The sequence below is a fragment of the Ciconia boyciana genome, chromosome 3 (genome assembly GCF_034638445.1).
Source record: "Ciconia boyciana chromosome 3, ASM3463844v1, whole genome shotgun sequence".
Lineage (NCBI taxonomy): Eukaryota > Metazoa > Chordata > Aves > Ciconiiformes > Ciconiidae > Ciconia > Ciconia boyciana.
Genome location: NC_132936.1, coordinates 50,555,169 through 50,572,790, shown reverse-complemented (window position 1 = coordinate 50,572,790; position 17,622 = coordinate 50,555,169). Strand labels below are relative to the sequence as shown.

At 36.9% G+C, this 17,622-nt stretch overlaps 1 protein-coding gene across 5 annotated transcripts in view; it reads left to right on the top strand.

Annotated features, from left to right (window-relative positions):
* Window positions 1–17,622, top strand: part of ATG5 (autophagy related 5) — an 82,781-nt gene that overhangs the window by 14,023 nt on the left and 51,136 nt on the right. For 4 of the 5 annotated variants that reach the window (XR_012041434.1, XM_072855594.1, XM_072855593.1 and 1 more), the window contains 2 exons: window positions 2,688–2,766; window positions 8,605–8,767. Coding sequence is in view for 4 of the 5 variants with exons in the window: in XM_072855594.1 (XP_072711695.1) it covers window positions 2,688–2,766; window positions 8,605–8,767 (242 nt within the window). In the remaining variant the exon portion in view is untranslated. Of the gene's footprint in view, window positions 1–460; window positions 537–2,687; window positions 2,767–8,604; window positions 8,768–17,622 lie in introns of all 5 variants that reach the window. The other variant, XM_072855595.1, reaches the window with a different exon arrangement.

The window sequence follows — 17,622 nt, the reverse complement described above, 5'->3', positions numbered from 1 at the left end:
CTTCTGTATAATAATAAAAATAGTAATAAATTAACAATGGCTGGAAGACAAGGTGCTGTTAGACTTCTATAGATTGAAGACTTTCCAGAACCGATCATTATTCTAGCAACTTGTAAAAAAAGATTTGTGGTCTCTTAGACATTTTCTCTTTGATATTTTTCCCGTTATTTCCTTTGAGAAAGTTCTGCACAGTCCGCCTGTCCTTGGCTCCCACTAGTTAAGACCGGTTTGATTTCAACAATCCAATAATATGTTTTCAAAATGATACCTTTCTGGGCTGGCTGTTTCCCTTAGCTGTTGTTCTGTTTGTTTGCTCTTTTCTTGCAGGAGGGAGGGGGGGAGCAAATCTTTAAAGGCTCTCTTGGGTTTTTGGATTTTTTTTTCCCCATTCTCCTGGTTACTGTAGGCTCTAGAGAGCATTTGTGTATTTCTTTAATTTCAATGCCTGTTTTTCAAATAGAAGTTCAGAAACTGCATTGCGGCAGTACCACCTGAAGCAAGATGTTTAACGAGGGAATACTGGCTCATAGCACAAGGTAGATACACGCTTAAGAATAGAGTGAGGTAATGTTGGGGGCGGGGGTTTATTCCATGTACAGATTGACAAGTTGTCTTTTCTTCTCAACTTCTCTCTTTGTGCCTCCCTTAATTCTCTATCCTGCTTAAGAAACCGGGTTTTATTATGAGGGGAAATATAAAGAATAGCTTTAGTATTATTACATGGAGTGCTATTGTTTCCAGACTCTTAAAAAATGCTTGTAACTATATCTCAAAAATAAGTGAAACACAGCATTATGTACAGGCATTACTTAAGGCTTCTGTTGGCTTCAGATTAAATGCCAGTGTGTGAGAACTGGAATTTGAAGCAGGACATGTCTTATATCTCAGGATTGCTTCACTCCTGTTGTGAACTTTACTCTTCATGGAAGGCTGTGCTTCTGAATAGAAAACCATTTCTCTCATGGTCTACTGTCTTCATTAATCTCATGTGTTCTGCTATGGAACAAAATGAATTTAGGGCTGGCCTCTTTCAAAATAAAAACCATCTATCAACTGTTCAAAGCACAAGGATTTTACTGAAGAAAGCTTGAGTACATGAACTTCATTTTGTAATCTAAACTGGGTAGAAAATCTAGAAGTAGGCCAAGAACTGATACTTTTTTTAGCTATATATTTTGTTGTATAAGTTGAAAGTAACTGAAAGTCATTGTTTGTGTTCATCTAATTATCAAAGGAAATCTGATTTTTGTTACTTAGCTCACCTGGAAAACCACTCTTTCATGGAACTCTTGCTGAATCCCTGTTGAAGTACTCAAGACATGATTGGGAGACAGTAGTAAAAAGTCTGAGTGGTAAAAACTTGAGCATTAGCAGAGAATTGGAATAAATCTGGATATGCATTATCTATATTCTTTATTCCCTTTGTCAGGAAAACACAGTTCTAGATACTTTCTTGATATTTCCCCCTATTCTTTCTTTTAAGAAGTTACAAATGCAATAGGTAACTTCAAGAATTGTTGTACTGGTTTTTTGTTTTGTGTTTTATTTTGCTGTTGTGGTGACTTTATCTTAGCTTTGGAGTTAGCTCACCCGTAGAGGGTGCTAAAGCACTGTTGTATGAGAGGTTTAGCAGGTCAGGAGGTTGGCTTAGTACAGGTGCTTTTAGAGCAATGCTCTCGGTTATTGCTCTCTGGACTTTCAAAACTTAAGTACGGGCTTGGCTCTGCGTCCTGTGATCGGTCCCATTTAATTCAGTGAAGCTACTGAGTTTACAGTTAAGTGTGTGTTTATCTCTGTAGGATGAAAAGCTAGTAAGGCTCTTTTAGTTAATATTTTTGAAAGATAAGAGAATGGAGCTTGGCATGCTGAATGGAAAAAAATATTTTATCAAAAATCTTGCCAGTGTCTGCTTGTGAGAAAGTTGGAGAAAGACCTTTCTAGAGTGCCTGTGGAAGTTTTGTGTGTGTGATATATATTCCTTATATTGCTGGAGGCTGTATCTCCTAATGAACTTAAAGGAGACAAAGCTATAAGACAGAAGTGAATATTTGGAGGAAGCAGCTTCTTTGTATAACTCCTTTAATTCAGAATACCACTGAAATACAAAACTCTCAATCTTTTTTTCTCCCCTTCCAGTCTTCTTAATTTGATAGTAAAGATATAGAGTTCATCTTGATCTATCCTCTTTCAACCCTTTTACAGATATGTCTTTTTTTCACTTTACTACTTATTCTCTATAATGACATCAGGCTGGTGGGAGAGGGAAGAGATGTTAAGGGTCAATGTGGTATAAACCTATGGCATTTAAATATCTGAAGGCATGTATACTTTTCTGTCAGACCAGCTATTCCTACCATTATCAAGCTTTTTAACTAAAAGTACTGTTTTGAAGGATACCACAGAGCAGCTGTAGGCCACTTATGCTGTTGCAAAACTAGCAGTGTTTTGTGGGCACAGCTTGGAGACCACTGGTTCAGATATTGAATACATAAATTCCAGCCTTGATTCTGCCAGAAACTGTCAGTCATTTATACCTGCCTGTATAACTTTTCTGAATAAGCAATAATGAATGTTAATTGTGGGAGTCAAACAGCTAATTTTTTTCATGTAAATGCAGGTATGTTAACCGTTATATGTAGAATTAAATGCACAGCTTTTATGTTCATTTAATATCTCTTCATTTTTAGGCATTACCCAATTGGTTTGCTGTTTGATCTCCATGCATCAAATACAGCCCTTCCTTGGAGCATCACAGTGCATTTCAAGGTAAAAATGAAATACACCTTTAGTTAAGAACAAGCGAGCATGGGATTACATGAAATTTGGAAGCTAGGAAAAGGTTTCATAATTATTTTATAAATAAGTGAATGGTATGACTTGAAGGGGAGAATGTTCATTCTTCAGGAATCACCTAAAGTTTTCTGTATATCTACAGCTGTGTTCCGTGAGATTGTATGTGCTTTCAAATGACTTTCCTTTGAAAATGATTCTGTTATAATCTGAAAATCCAAAATTGTTTTTCAAGATAAGTTATGAGACTGTGTCATTGCAATTGAGTGGATATAAGGGAAGGACTTTCTATAATGTTTGTAGTTCAGTCAGCTTGAGATGACTGAAGATTGAGAAGTGCTCATCCTTTTAGGCACATGAGCGTGGATATGAGATACTGTAGAAATCCTTGAAGTCAAGGAATGCTGTTGTACTTCATGTGGATCCCCTTTAGAGAACTGAGTGAAATGAGTTGGGTCTTGTCACAGCTTAGTTACAGGAGAGATGTTATTTTGATTACACGTTGTAAAACCATTAGGTATGACTTCATAGCACTACTGATCTTTGCTCAGAAGAGTACTTGCGCAGGGTTTGTTTTGGTGCAGGATTCTTCCATACTCTGAAATGCATTGAGACAATCCCGGGTATGTTTTGAAGTCAAAATCACAACTAGAAATCATAGTATTTAACTTTGAAGCTTTAATTTCTCCATTGTAAAAGAAACAATCCAATAGGAAAACTAATCCAAAGGAAAATGCTAGGTTAATAGGCTTGACTTTAGTGTGGGAAATCTGAGATGAAATGAAAAGCGTACTGGTAAGCAGTTGTGTTGCTTGAATGAAAATGTTCAGTTCTTCTCTTGAAGGTGTTTTAGGAAAGGTCTTGCTAACAGGAGTAGTCTGATTCTTTTTGGAAGTGTGCACTGAAATCATACATTCTTATGATATGTATTTCCACATGTTAAAACTTTTAAAATGACTGAATGAATGAATCTGAAGTTGGGGATGTTTTTGAAACCATTGTAATTGCTACAGTTCTGTCTGATATATGTCAGAGAGAGCTGGGATGAAGAAACTTCCAGAGTATTTTGAAGAAACTGTAGGGCATCTCGTTTCATAAATCATGATTTAATTGTTACACAGCTGCCATTGTTAGCCATCTTGACAAATAAGTTGCAGCACCACAGTGCTTTTCAATTTCATGTAGTAATGTAAACTGACTTTAATGTCCTTATATTGCTGCTTGCCAAAGGATCAGCTAATGTAAGTTTGTCTCAAAGGTGTACGTTGAAGATCAGCAGAAATAATTTACTGCTAAGGCAGTATTATTTTAAAAGCTGATGTAACTTAGTTTTTAAAAATATAACACCTTGGATTAAGCACCTGCTTAATCTCTCTTCCTGTTTTTGATGTAATCTGAAAGTTTATTTAAATAAATTCCTCTTAATCCTTAAAGTCAAAACATAACTGAAATATATCAAAGTATGTCAAAATATTGAAGACATTTTCATGTGTTAGTTTCTTACAGCTACATGGTTTAGGTGTGGGATTCCTGCCTGGATTATTCTTTTAATTTGTGTGTAGTTATTCTTCAAAGAGGCATAACTTTTATTTGGGTTAATTGAACAGTGTTAGATTTTTCTGGGGTTTAAGTTTTGCTGTTGTGGCTTTCTCCTTTCTTTTACCAAAGCATGCAGTCAACAACAGATATCTTGAACATCTATAAAGAGTGTTTTTTAACTTCTTTTTTCCCCCATCAGTTTTCATTGTTTAAAGTTAAAAACATGAAAAAAGTTCATTGCTGTTCAGCAGAAGTTTGCAAGTTGACAGATACTTGTAACTGTCCTCCTGTGTTATGTATGCAGATCAAATAATAAACACGTTTATTGTTTGCATTGAAGAAACTGTTTATTCATTTGTACTTCTGGTATGCAATAAAATAACATGCATTTACACCTCTAGTAAAGTTGAAATACACTTGCCTTAAATAGTCATAGAAGGATGAGCTTGAACAGAGTACTAAGGTCTGAGAATCATGAGAAACCATAGTCTGGGAAGTTGCTTTTGTTACCCAGGTGTCACTTTATGGGCAGGAGGGAAACTATCCCTTCCTGTTAAACTCATCTCATCCTACTCTGTGGCATGCTTAGCACTATTCATGTTCTCATTTGGGCAGTAGATACGAGGTGGTGAACTGCTCTGGAAATCGTAGCAGGAGAGGAAATCAGGTGTGCCAGGGGAAAGGATAACCTTCTCCCTCTGCTGAAGCCCTTAGCTGCTGGTGCCTGCCTCTCCACCTGTGACCTGATGTAGAGGAGGATCTGTTTTTGTATAAAAGCAGCTGTCATCTTGGTTTTCTTAGCTCAAAATCGGGTCAGATGGAGTGAAAAGGAAGTACTTCTCCATGTAGCATATGGATAAATTGTGGAACTGCTAGGAGACATTGTGGAAACCAGAAGTATAAATGAGGATTTTTTAAAATTAATCTTTTTTGAAAAAAAGACCACTGATGGTAACTAAACACAGATACGTGGATGCTCCCCCTGTCACTGGATATGTTCCTTGTGGTTTTTAATGCCATATTATTGGTGTAATTTTCTGCAGACGTGGCCTAATGCAACTAGACTCTCACAGTATAAACATGTTTTGTGAACTAGAACTAATAGATAAATATGGGTGGAATGGAGTTATGAAACCAGACTGTTGAAATTACCTGTGATGTTTCAGAAGTTTTATGTGAGAGGTCATTTAGTGCTCCTGTCTGTACAGATGATACCTACTTCTTTATGACCACGTTTATGCTGCAAGTGTCTACTACTATGTGAAATAAAACCAGTACTACTTGAGCTTTCTAAGAAAATCAGAGTCAACTCTTAATAACTTTTCTTTCAAAGATATGGAACATGGAGGGAGTAAGACATCACCAATAAGAGCACTTGAATTAAAGCTGCTTATGGGATCTGTTAAAACTTTCTGCAAATCTCATAGTTGTATAGCCAGGGGTGGCTACAAGCTTGTTTACAATTGTCTCTTTCTTCAGGGAACTGAATAGTTATTTACATTTGATCACTACTTCCTGAAGTGGAAAGAAGGCAAGTAGAATTAAAAAAAAAAATAAAAACATGAGCATACATGTCCTATATTTAAGTATAAAACCTACTATTCTGTGCTCTACTTTATAAATCAGTGGGGATGCCATATTTTCTGTTGGTAGTCTCATGTAGGTGAAACTGTTTCATTCACCTCTTGTAGATGCAGCAGTGTTGTTTTCTAAGTTATCACTTTCATGTTTAGGTTTTTCACCTTCTACTCACAGTACTGCATAGAAATGTGTCAGTATTTTTCTTCTAAAGAAAACAGTCGACAGCACTGAGATTGTAGGATTGTTTTCCAGTCTTCCACAGTGTTATCCCTTAGAAGCTGAGAAAATGAATCATGCCACACCTCTGTACTACTGTGGCTAGATTCTTTCCATTAGCTTAGTTAGCTTTGACCACTTTTAAATATCTCCTTGCTATTCTGCAGACCACACTGTGTATGTTGTCTGGAACACATCCCCAGGGAGTGACATTCCCTGTAATTTGAAATTCATTGGAAGAAACTCAGCAGGGAGATGCCTACCTGTAGAAAGATAGGAATGTCCAAGAAAAGACCCTGCAGTTCAGTATATTTCAACATATGTGTAACACACCAGTTGTTGTAACAAAACTGTTGTTTTCATAAACTTCAGCTTTTAACTGTGAAAGTCAGTTTCTAGGTTCCTATATTACTTGACATTAGGTACATTCCACCGCTTCAACTTTTTTTGAGGGATGCCGGTGTCTTGCTTTGAATTCTTGCATGTAAAGAACTTTTTTGATCTTGAAGTATGCTATTTCTGACTGCTCTTTTCTGGATTCATTACCAGACTTTACTTTTTTTATTTGAGCAAGTAAGTTAAACTCCTAAAAGTTTTTTACAGGCTTATACAGATGTCAGCTGGCGAGTAACAATCCCAGTAATGTGTTCCATTCATCTTGGGCCCAATTATTCTCAGCTTTGTAGGGGAGAAAGGGAGCAAGGGCTGCTCTAGAAGGAGAACTTTTCTTTCTGTTCTGTCCTCTTTAATGTCTTTATACTTGGCCACCCTCATATGAGAAACAAGCTTTATCTCTGTCCTTAGATTTCTAGTCAGCTCTACATACATCAGTCCTAAGTAACAATAGCACTCCCTTTGAGACTTCAACACCAAACCCTGTATGCTTCAGTTGAAAAGATATTGGCAGTCTTCTCTTCCCTTTATACTTCTGGTTTTGGAAGATACTCATCCTTTTGATCCACAGCTTCCAGAGTCTGGGTTCACTGTCATAAGGAGGAATCACACTATGAAATTCCATTATTTAATTCCCAACTCTTTTCAATAACCTAATGAGGAGGGAACTATCATTCTCGTCCTCAGAATTTCCTTCAGGTAAGGCAATTCCCAGCTCCCTTTCATATTGCCAACTGTTAGTGGTTTTTGGATCTTTTGAGTTCCTGTAGTTTGAAGCAGTCTTCACTATTTTTCCTGGTTTTATGTGGAGGAGGGAAGGTATGGGTTTCTCCAGCATTATATTGCTCCTACTGTGACTGTAACTATGTTGTAAAAGCCTTTGAAAAATATCCTGTTATATGTACTTGTATTTCCAAAATGGTTTTGACAGTCCCTCACAAAAGCTTTCTTAAGTAGCCGATTTGTAATGGGTTAAGAAGAAAGGTCCTCTTGTGGAATAACAGATGCAAATTAAAGTATAAAAATACGTGGCAAGCTCTTGTTATGAAGGGGACTACTAATGATGCCGCTCTGGGGACAAAGCACTGTTCAGCATGGCCATAAGCAACTGTGAAAAGATGAATAAGGAGGGAATAAAACATGCTGGGTTTTTAAACCTTTGAAAACTAAAGACATGAATTTGTGATACTAAATGCTTGTTTATTGTAAAATGACAAGTGATACTAAGTGTTCATAAAAGAAAAATTAGAGGAAGAACAACCCTAACTGTATATCTATACAATGCTGAACTTCTGGTTAGTTAATTTCCAAATAAATCTCTTTTGTACCTGAACAAGATTTACTACTATAGTTCTCTAATAAATGAATTAGGAAAAGGAGTTGTCACTTCCTGAGGGGATAAAAGTTATCTGAGGAGTGGTGGCTGTGCACCTGCAATGCTGAATGCAGCGCGCCGACTCTCACCAAATAAAAGGGGTATGAAATCAAGTCACATGGGCTAGCAATAGACACATGTATGAGGTAAAGTTGGAGCTGACAAGGATTTCCAGTATCTCTAAGGAAAAATATTTGTGTGGCGTATATGCTACAGTTCATATATGCAGATGATGATACTTGGAGGAAACATTTTTCAAAGGCCTGCATAGAAATGGGTGCTAAACTGCCATTGAGAGTAAATAGGAATTGGGTGCTTGTCACTTACTTCTCCCCCTTTTTTCCTGTTCATTGCTAGAGAATTGAACATCTGCTTGAAAACATGTTAAAACTCTTCGTTTCCTGAATTTTGGATGTAAGGGTCTAAATATGTCCACTGATTTATTTAAATGTATTTATCGAGTTGAGGTTGGGTGATTTAGAGTAATTTCTTGTTTTACAGAAAACTGTTCAACTTTTATTTTTCCTGGAATGTTTTTCACTGTAAAACCTTTCTTGTCAGCAGAGTGAAAGAATGTTTGTTACCTTCTTCCATAAGTAGATTCCAGTGTGCTTTTGTATAAATATAAACCTGATTAAAATTATCATTTATTCTTCATCTTCTAAGGTGTGTGATGCATTTATTTCTCTTGATCTATCTTTTCTCTGTAGAATTTTCCAGAAAAGGATCTTCTACACTGCCATTCTAAGGATGTGATTGAAGCTCATTTTATGGCTTGTATAAAAGAAGCAGATGCTTTAAAGCACAAAAGTCAAGTCATCAATGAGATGCAAAAAAAGGATCATAAGCAACTGTGGATGGGATTACAGAATGGTAACTACAATGCATCAAGCATTAATTATATTTAGGTGTAGCATGCTAATAAATAATTTCTTCAAATTTTAGTCATGGTACAGGATATAAAATGTTGTTCTGCAGAATTTTAATCTAATGTCACAGAAAAGGTCTATTTTTTAAAAAAAGGCACCATTTATGTGATAATTCAAATGTGGCTTGAGTTATTCAAGGAACTCAGTTGGGTCATTACTCTGTTTTAACAAACCAAAACTAGCAACAAAACAAAATAAAAATAGATAAATATTGTCTAGTGTCCTTTTATGCAACTGATGATCTTTATTTGGGAGACACCTGGGATGTAAGTGTTGTTCAGTATTAACTGTCTTGGACTGTAAAGTAAAAAAGGTTGTCTCCTCTAGTTTATGCTTAAGGATTGTCACTGATAAACAGTACAGGTAAACTTTCAAAAAAGTTGCCCAGTAGATTATTAATTTTACTTTTCCCTCTGCCAAATTTAATTTTTTTATTGCTGATATTACCATGTCTTTCACAAAGATTTCCGCATAGATAAGGATTGACTTGAAAAAGTCGCAAAATAATTCAGAACAGAATGTTCTAAAATAATTAGTGTTCTTTGCACAGATGGCATGAATCTATATTGCAGTGCAAAATATAACTTCTTTTTGTTTTTAGTGTCTAGTCTTTCTTATCATGGTTCTTAGAGGCCTGTAAGTTGAAAAGCTTTCGAAGTATTTCAGGAACTGCTGTCTGGAATGGGTGGTAACACCACTTTCAATGCATTTTCCTCGTTTCCTGAAGCTGTCATTATATTATTACTGGTAAATTTATTTTATGGAAGCTGTAAGCATGAAGATGTTTATTCTATGCTGAGATACAAAATACTAAACAGTTAGAATTAACATCTTCCCATATGTTTACAAGGAAAATTAAATGAAACAGGAGAAGCTTTGAATGCCAGAAGACTTGAGGCATGTGTTTGCTTTAGACAGTGAGGTTCCAAATTAGTTCGGGTTTAACGTGGGTATTTAATGAGTGTGTGGGTTTTCTAATCTTTTTTTATTGTTTAGTGGTACTGCCTTTCATATTAAAGGTATTCCTGTAATAATTTGAAGGTTGAGTGCTTATTAGAAACTCTGGTTTCTATTTTTTATTTAATTGGGGGAGAGTTAGAAATTGAGGTATAGTCTTAATTTGCCATTTGAGTAGTAAGATCTTGAGGGATGCAGTACATACCGGCAAAATTCATCAGGTAAGAAATTGCACTTTATCTGGTCCAATTCAAAGTACTTCTTGAGAGATTCTGTTTTGTATAGTTATTAGTCAGCAAACTGACTGATAATATTAGCAGTATGTAAAGAGTTCTGGTCCACTGGAAGCCAGAATCAGTATAAAAACAGATATTTCCCTGAAGCTTACATTGTTACAAGTCAATTTAAACTGCAATTTTAATAATTCTGTGGAAAAAGTATTCTGCTGTAATAATATTTGTCTTGCGAGCAGTTTTGTTCGAGACAAGCAAAACGGTGTGCCAGCATAATTTTGTTTTCTATTTCAAGGATTATTAGCTTTATGGCAAAAAGAAATCCTGTCACTCAGTCCCAGTCCTCAAGTGTTCCCAGCAGTGCACTTTATGTGCTCTTTTTATTAATGCTTTTTAAAATTAAAACTAAAAGACCTCTAACATGAGTTATGACTATAATGAGCTATCATATGAGTATAGTAATGGCAGAAGAGTTGACTACACAATGAAATGGTATGAGTTAAGGTTCTTTTCTTAGCCAGAAGTTATAGAACCTCGATACCCTCAATATGTAAGGTAAGAGAAGAGATAAGCAGTGTGTTCTTTCTGTGCTCACCTTAGGCTCCATCTTTTAGTTGATTATTTGTCTAAGGGTATCTTCAGTTTGCGAAACCAGATTTTTACTGTTTTGCTTTATAATGTTAAGAACAGAGGTTGCCTAGCAAGGTTGATATCAAGAAGGTTTCACTGTACTTAATGAGAAATCGCACCTGTGGAATCTGACACCTAAATGAGAAGTTTAAACAATCTTTTGAATACTTTCAAATGCTAATTTTAATTTCTCAGCTCTTCATAAAAGAGAAACAAGAAAAGCTTGTGAAACCAAGAAGACTCTTTTTAAGCATGTTGTATCTTTCAGTATGTTTTTATAGGCTTTCGTTTGAGATGTAATAATTTTAAACCTCTTTGTGAAACAGAATGAATGACCACAAAAAAGAAAAGAAAGTAGCATTTGTGATAACTGCCTTGTAAGTAATGGTACATCTGCAGTCTTTTTTTCTGTGAAACTTCAAACAATTTTCTTCAGTTCTTAAATAAAGGAAGTGTTTATTTGTTTAACAAGTGATAGCAATACTTACAGGATATGTATTAAACCTACATTTTTTGGAAAAAAAAATCCAATTTTGCTTGTTTGGAGAAATGTAACTACCAATTACAAGTGTAACGGTATAAATATTTCTGCTAAGAAGCAAGTACTTGAACAGGTAGCATGAGAAACTTTTCAGTTTTAGGGGAAGAGCTGTAATAGTGAATTTGTGGCAAAATCTTGTGCTGGTAACAGCTGGTAGGTATTCATAACAACCTTTACATCCCTCTGCTACCAAATCAGGAAGGTAAACATACTTTTCTGTCTACTGCTTGTGCTGTGGTTTTGCTTGTTCTTCAGACTTCAGTTAGCCAATTTTTGTCCATAAACCAGATATTTCTTGGCTAGAACACTTCTTTGGGACGGGTACATCTGTGTTGCCCAAATTTTGACCAGTGTCTGACTGTGGTAGGGAAGTGATAAAGGCAGGCTATATAGTTATACTGACCTCTGTTCCTTTGTAAGAATTGTCAAAATCCTTTGGTCGGAATTGATGGAAAATGTTACTACTGTTCTTGCTTTAATAGTGTTATGGCCATTTTTATCATGGATAAAGAGGATTTTCAAGTGGGTGGTTTCCTTCTTCTTGTCTTTTGTCTGGAAAAATAAAGGCTTTCAGCTTTGAAACATTAAGACTCTGTGGGCCTAGTGATGACTCAGGATCAAATGAAATCTCAACTGTTTTTAGGGGGAGAGCTGTATTTTTTTGTGTGGTTCAAAGAATAGCTATAACTTCAGTATATAATAGTTCTGATAAAGGAAAGGAGGAGTTTTAGATTCAACACAGCTGCTTTTCATCAGTTGTGGAGAGACATAAGCAACCATACCCTGAAATTTTCACAGGCATCCTGTATAGCCAGTGAAGACTAGACTTGGTATTTCTGATACATGAGTAGGGGAAATAAACAGTAAAAACTCATGGCCATTTTTAAGGCTTCTTTGTATATTATAAAATATAATGAAATCATTATTTTACTGAAAATATTATGGAAAAAGAATGTAATGCTCATTCATACGTTAGGGCTTATCAAAAGTTAAGTGGCCATATTGAAGTGTTCTTATTAAAGGAAAAATATTCTGAATGTTTGCAGGATCTGCACTATTTTATCTTTTAATGCATGTGATCTCTTTCTTGTCTTACTGACAGAATCAGGCCTGTGTTTTCTTGCATTTATTTCTAAATCATATCTAAACGACTCCTGGGTTTTTGAGGGGCAGAAGTCATTTTTTCTGGGTTATCACATTCCTGTTTAGAAATGTTTGAACCGCCAAAAAAATACTGTCATACATTATCAGCATCTCTTTTGTGCTGTGTACACATGGCCCACTCAGGTTTGATATGTGTGTTTGTCCTCTTTGTAGAGAACTGGTGGGAGCAATGCTGTTTACCTCAGTCTGAGATGATGAGCATGCTTTGGTAGCTGAACAAACCTCTTATCTCAGCTGGTCATTTGAAACTTAAACTAGGCAATTATGTACTTAGAAAATCTTGAGGAATTTAACAAGAGAATGAATGAACAAGCCATTAGTTTTTAAATCACAAAGCCATCTTTTTTTCTTCTTCCCTGTATCGCTACCAAAATGGTAGTATCTTGCCATGTTCTATCTGTAGAGATTTGGTTAACTGTGAAGACAGACTAAACAATTCTTTTCAGCTTTGAAAATGGGTGTATTGGTTAAAAGCAGATTTTAAAAAAAAGTCATTACCTTCCTGGGCTGGTGGTTAAAAATTTCTGGAAATGCATCAAGTTTTCTTATAATTAGTGTCAATACCTGCTTATTCTGGAGTTAAGATAGCATGGCATACACCAAATATTGGGGTTGCTGATATTATGGAAGCCAGGGGGTGCGGTGTAGGCAGATTCAAATAGCTCTGTGCAAAGTCAGCCCAGTGCTGTTTTGGTGCTGAGCTGGGGCTAGGTTCAGACAGGCCGGACCTGCAGAATAAATCAGATGCATCAAAGCAGGCCTTCCCACGGACTTTTTTTAGTGGTGGTGGTTTTTGGTTGGGGTTTGATTGGTTGTGGGTTTTTTCTGGTAATGGCTTGTGACCTAGACTTCAGTGTTAGTTCTGCAGTGTTCACTGGCTTGTTACCCTTTCTGCCCAAATGACTAAACTAATGCTCCACCTGTATGGGTGCACTATCATGATTCTAAACTGCCGTTCCCCCAAAAATGGCTTTTGCCTTGTTACTCTTCTGTGGCTGGCCTGGTGCCTACTTGCATAGCTGCCCTTTGTCGCAGTGCAAAGGTGGGGAATTGATGGCAGCCTCAATTCCCCCCTTGGCTTTCTCAACAAGGGGGCAGAGCAGAGCTGCCGTGTTTGTGAGGCCAGTGAGAATCCGTGAGTCTCAAAGGAGGGCATGAACTGCACGAAGGCAGAAAAGGGAGGAAAGCAAAAGGTAACCCACCACTCACAATGCTACTTTATACTGAAGTCTCCACCATGAGAGGAGATTGTCTAGAGATAGGTAGACAGAGATAGAGAGAGATGCTTTCCAGTGTTTTCACCATCTTGTGTTAGATGTCCCTGTGTCTAATAAAAACTGTTAAACTCTGAGGGAGCAAACTTGAAGGTTTTTGCATCTTTGGCACAGGTAATGTGCCAACCATATCATCTATTCATATATATTGGAGAGTTTGAGTTTATATACCTGTTGCAGTTTCAAGGGCTTTGTGTTTTGTCCTCATTTAGACTCTTTTCCTCCTGGAAAATATAGCCACCTTCCAGACTTCCTACTGAAGCAGGTGTGCCTTTCATCTTCAACCTGAATCACAAATAAGCTGGTTCTCTACCTTCACTGCTCCCGTCTTCTGTTGTTTTTTCAGGTATTTGGTAGACTTAGATTCAGATTGAGAGAATCTTTGAGTGTATTTCTCTAAATCTATTTTACTTAGGTGTAAGTGATGCAGAACCTTTATTTTTTTACTGCCTCCTGCTTTCCTTCCTCCCCTCCCCCTCAAAATATGTTATTTCCTGAAAGACATGTAAGGTCTAACTAAATTTCAAAGTAAAGTATCTCTAAACAACAGACTTCACTTTTAAAATTAACTTTCTTTAGTTGTTGAGGGTTTTTTGCTTTCCAATTTGAAATGCTTCTAAGTTACTTTCTGCTAGTAAACTCCTGAATTTGACAGATGCATTAACAGAAAGGTTCCTTAACTTTTAAGAAAAGCTGTATTTTAGAAAAAGCATAGTACAAGGAAAGTGAAGTAGGTTAGAGAGGTATATGGAGATATGCTGCTCTATTTTCATGTATATAAACAGAGCATAATCAGAGGCAAAGAAGGTTATTAAAATATCCAGGCTATCTAGACTTGGAATGGAAAACTGGAGGATAGGCAAAATTGTCAGGAGTCCTTTTCCCTTTGACTTACTCAGGGAAGTCTGTAACAAGCCCTGCTGCTCTATTCCTACACAACCTGTGGGTTATGTGTTTCAAAAATGGATTACACGTTTTTGTTTAATAGTCATCAGAGCTTTCTTTTTAGCTTAAGTGACAATACCTATGGAGATCACCTGCTTTTAGGCTACACAAAAAGCTTAAATTTGGTAGGATGTATGCATTTTCATATTTGAATAAAGGAAAGTAAGTAGTCTGTCTTGATGATTTTCTTCCCCTGAACCTTTTCCAGATAAATGGATGACCTAGAAATGAAGGGAGGTGGTGTTAAGGAAACAGTGTACTTAAAGTGAAACTTCTGTTTCGTGAGTACGTTTAAGTGAAAAGAATGTTGGTAAGGTATGGCTCCCTTGTGTACATTAAAAGAAAACAAGGGGGAAAGGCCTTTTTGGTTCTGATAGATAATCTGAAGAGTGAAATGCTGCTTTGTCATACAGTTTTCAAAATGTCCTGTTAACCTGCAAAACTTTAGTATGCTTTTATTTATCTTCAGAACACTACTTTGCTATAAAAACTAAAAACACAACTGTACAGTGTTAGGGGAGGGATCTGTCCCTTTTTTCTTGGGTTGCATCCGTAGCTCAGTTTATAGTGTGGCTTATGAATTCGTATTTTTTTTTAACTAGAACTTACAGCTAGCTATACATAAGGAAGTTTCTCCTAATTGTTCTCTGGTTGTAAACACTGCTGTTGGAAATTTGTTGTAGTGCATATAGGCAAGCAGAGTTGAATTAATTTAATTCATTTACACAATAATAGTACTAAAAAGGGAGTGACTAGGTAGCCAACCTTGAGGCCCATACCACTGTACTTGACTATTGGTACTTGAGCTAGTTAGTATGATGTTTACTTTTGCGGTGATTCCATGTCTTATTTAGCATGGACAGGCCCAGTAAAGCCTATTTGTTTTTTTACTTTCAAATTTTACAATCTCTACTGCTTTCCTGTGGTATTATATAGTAAGATGCCAGCTGACTGAGTTTGGAGGGTATGTCAGATTAACAGGCACATCATGCAGTGGAGCTATTTCAGGTAATGACTGTTGTGTAATTACAAGGCAAAATTATGACTACTTCATATATGTACATTCATGTTGAATGTTGTTACTTTGCTATCTGTAACGTGAAGAATATTTCCACATATTTCTGTAGCTAGCTTCTCTCACTTACATTAAGTCAAAACCGTTTTAAGGTCCTATCTTTCCATGTCCGATAGTTACTTGTGCCTGAAGATGGTTTGAAAAGACCAGTAAATTTGTGTGCCCTCTTCAGTTGTGGATTTGTATTATATACCATGATCTGTCAAAATACCCAAGTAACCTAAGCGTTTAATAGCAAGAATATTTTAACGGTGGATGGTGGCAATGTGTAAAACAGAAAAGAAAAAAAAATCTTACATTTTAATGATGCCATACCAGTATTTCAAACTGTTCTCAAAAAGGCTGGCACTGAACTATAGTAGTCAGTGAGAGTCATATGTCAGAAGTAGTCAAGTAGTAGTCAGTGAGAGTCAAATGAGAATCTTCCCGAGTTCCTTGATAATCATTATTATCTGTGTTTTTATTGTACAAGAATAAGAACAATTGGTTTAGATGGCCTAAAGTCATTTAGAGACAGGTCTTTAAATAGCTGAGAAATGAGAGTAACCAGCTGTAAATACTGTTTCTGAATAGCATGGTACAGTTAGTTTTGAAGTGTTTAAAATACTTATCTTTCATCAACAAAGCTGCTTCATGCTTGAGGCATAGCGCACAAAATTTAACTTTTTATAAAATTGGTTAAAATTGCTCACCAGTCAGCAGAACTATGTATGCATGTAGAGTCTTAGTCATCTTGGAAGAAATGTGGAAGTAGAATTGATGCTAAATTTTGAGAAGACTCCTTTCTGGCTGTAGCAGCTAAACGCAATGCTTGTTGGAGCACGAGTCAGTATAAAATGTACTTGCTTTAAGAAATTAAGAAAATACACTTTGTATCCTTGACTTGCAGCTGCAGCTCTCTGTACAGTACAGTTTATTTGATTATATGTATGTGACAGATTAAACCTTTGGTGAGTTTGTTTATGACTAGAAGAAATAATTGGTGGGAGCAGTTGATAGACTGGAGGGCAGATCTGCCCCTGAGAGGGACTGTGAGCTGGAGCAGTAGGCAAGCAGGAGCCTCCTGGAGCTCACAGACGCAAGTGCAAAGTCCTGCACCAGCAACAGGAAAAACCTCCATACATCGGGGCAGGCTAGGGACTGACTGGGAGGTAGCTTTGTGGAAGTGGGTAATGGTGAACAAGCTGAATGAAAAGTCTGTCGTTTGGTGTTGCATAAATGAAGATTAACCAGGGAGCTGCTTTAGCCCTTGTGCCCCCAGAATATAGCCAGATGGTGAGTAATTCTTCCCGTTGGCTCAGCACTTGTAAAGCTGCGCTGGGAATGTTGTGTCGTCTTTGGGACCCCAGGACAAAAGAAATGTGGACAAACAGAAAAGAGTCCAGCAGCGTGCTGCTAGGGTGATTAGGGGCTGGAACATATGCTGTATTAGAAGAGAGTGGGGGAACTGCCTTGCTTAGCCTGAAGATGAGGAGGCTGAAGATGAATCTAATAGCTGCTTTCCACTGCCTAAAAGTAGAGCAGAGATGGAGTCAGACTCCTCGCAGACTTGCCTCCATTGGCAGTGGAGTTGGGCAATTACAAAAGAAAATGGTTACAAGTTGCAGCAGGAGGAAGTATCATGGGGTAGTAGGGCGGGGGTAGTGAAAGTGGTGCAGTGGAAACCTGTGGAGACTGTCAAAACTTGACTGGGCCTTAATCAAACTTGTTTAACTTTGTGTAGACAGCTCTTTTTTTGGGGGCAGGAGCTTTTATTCCAAAGCTTGCACTCCAAAGACACTTCCAATCTAAAGGTTTTGTATGGTTCTGATACATCAGTTGGAGAGTCTTTGGTCTCTTAGTTAATGATATCGTTGGTTCTGCCCAAGTACTTCTAGCTGTGCATCATTTCTATGGTTCATATGGTTATTAGACAGTGGTGAACCACTGAGAATAGGCAAAAGTTTTGTGTTTTTTAAATTCAGGGATTGGACACATTTT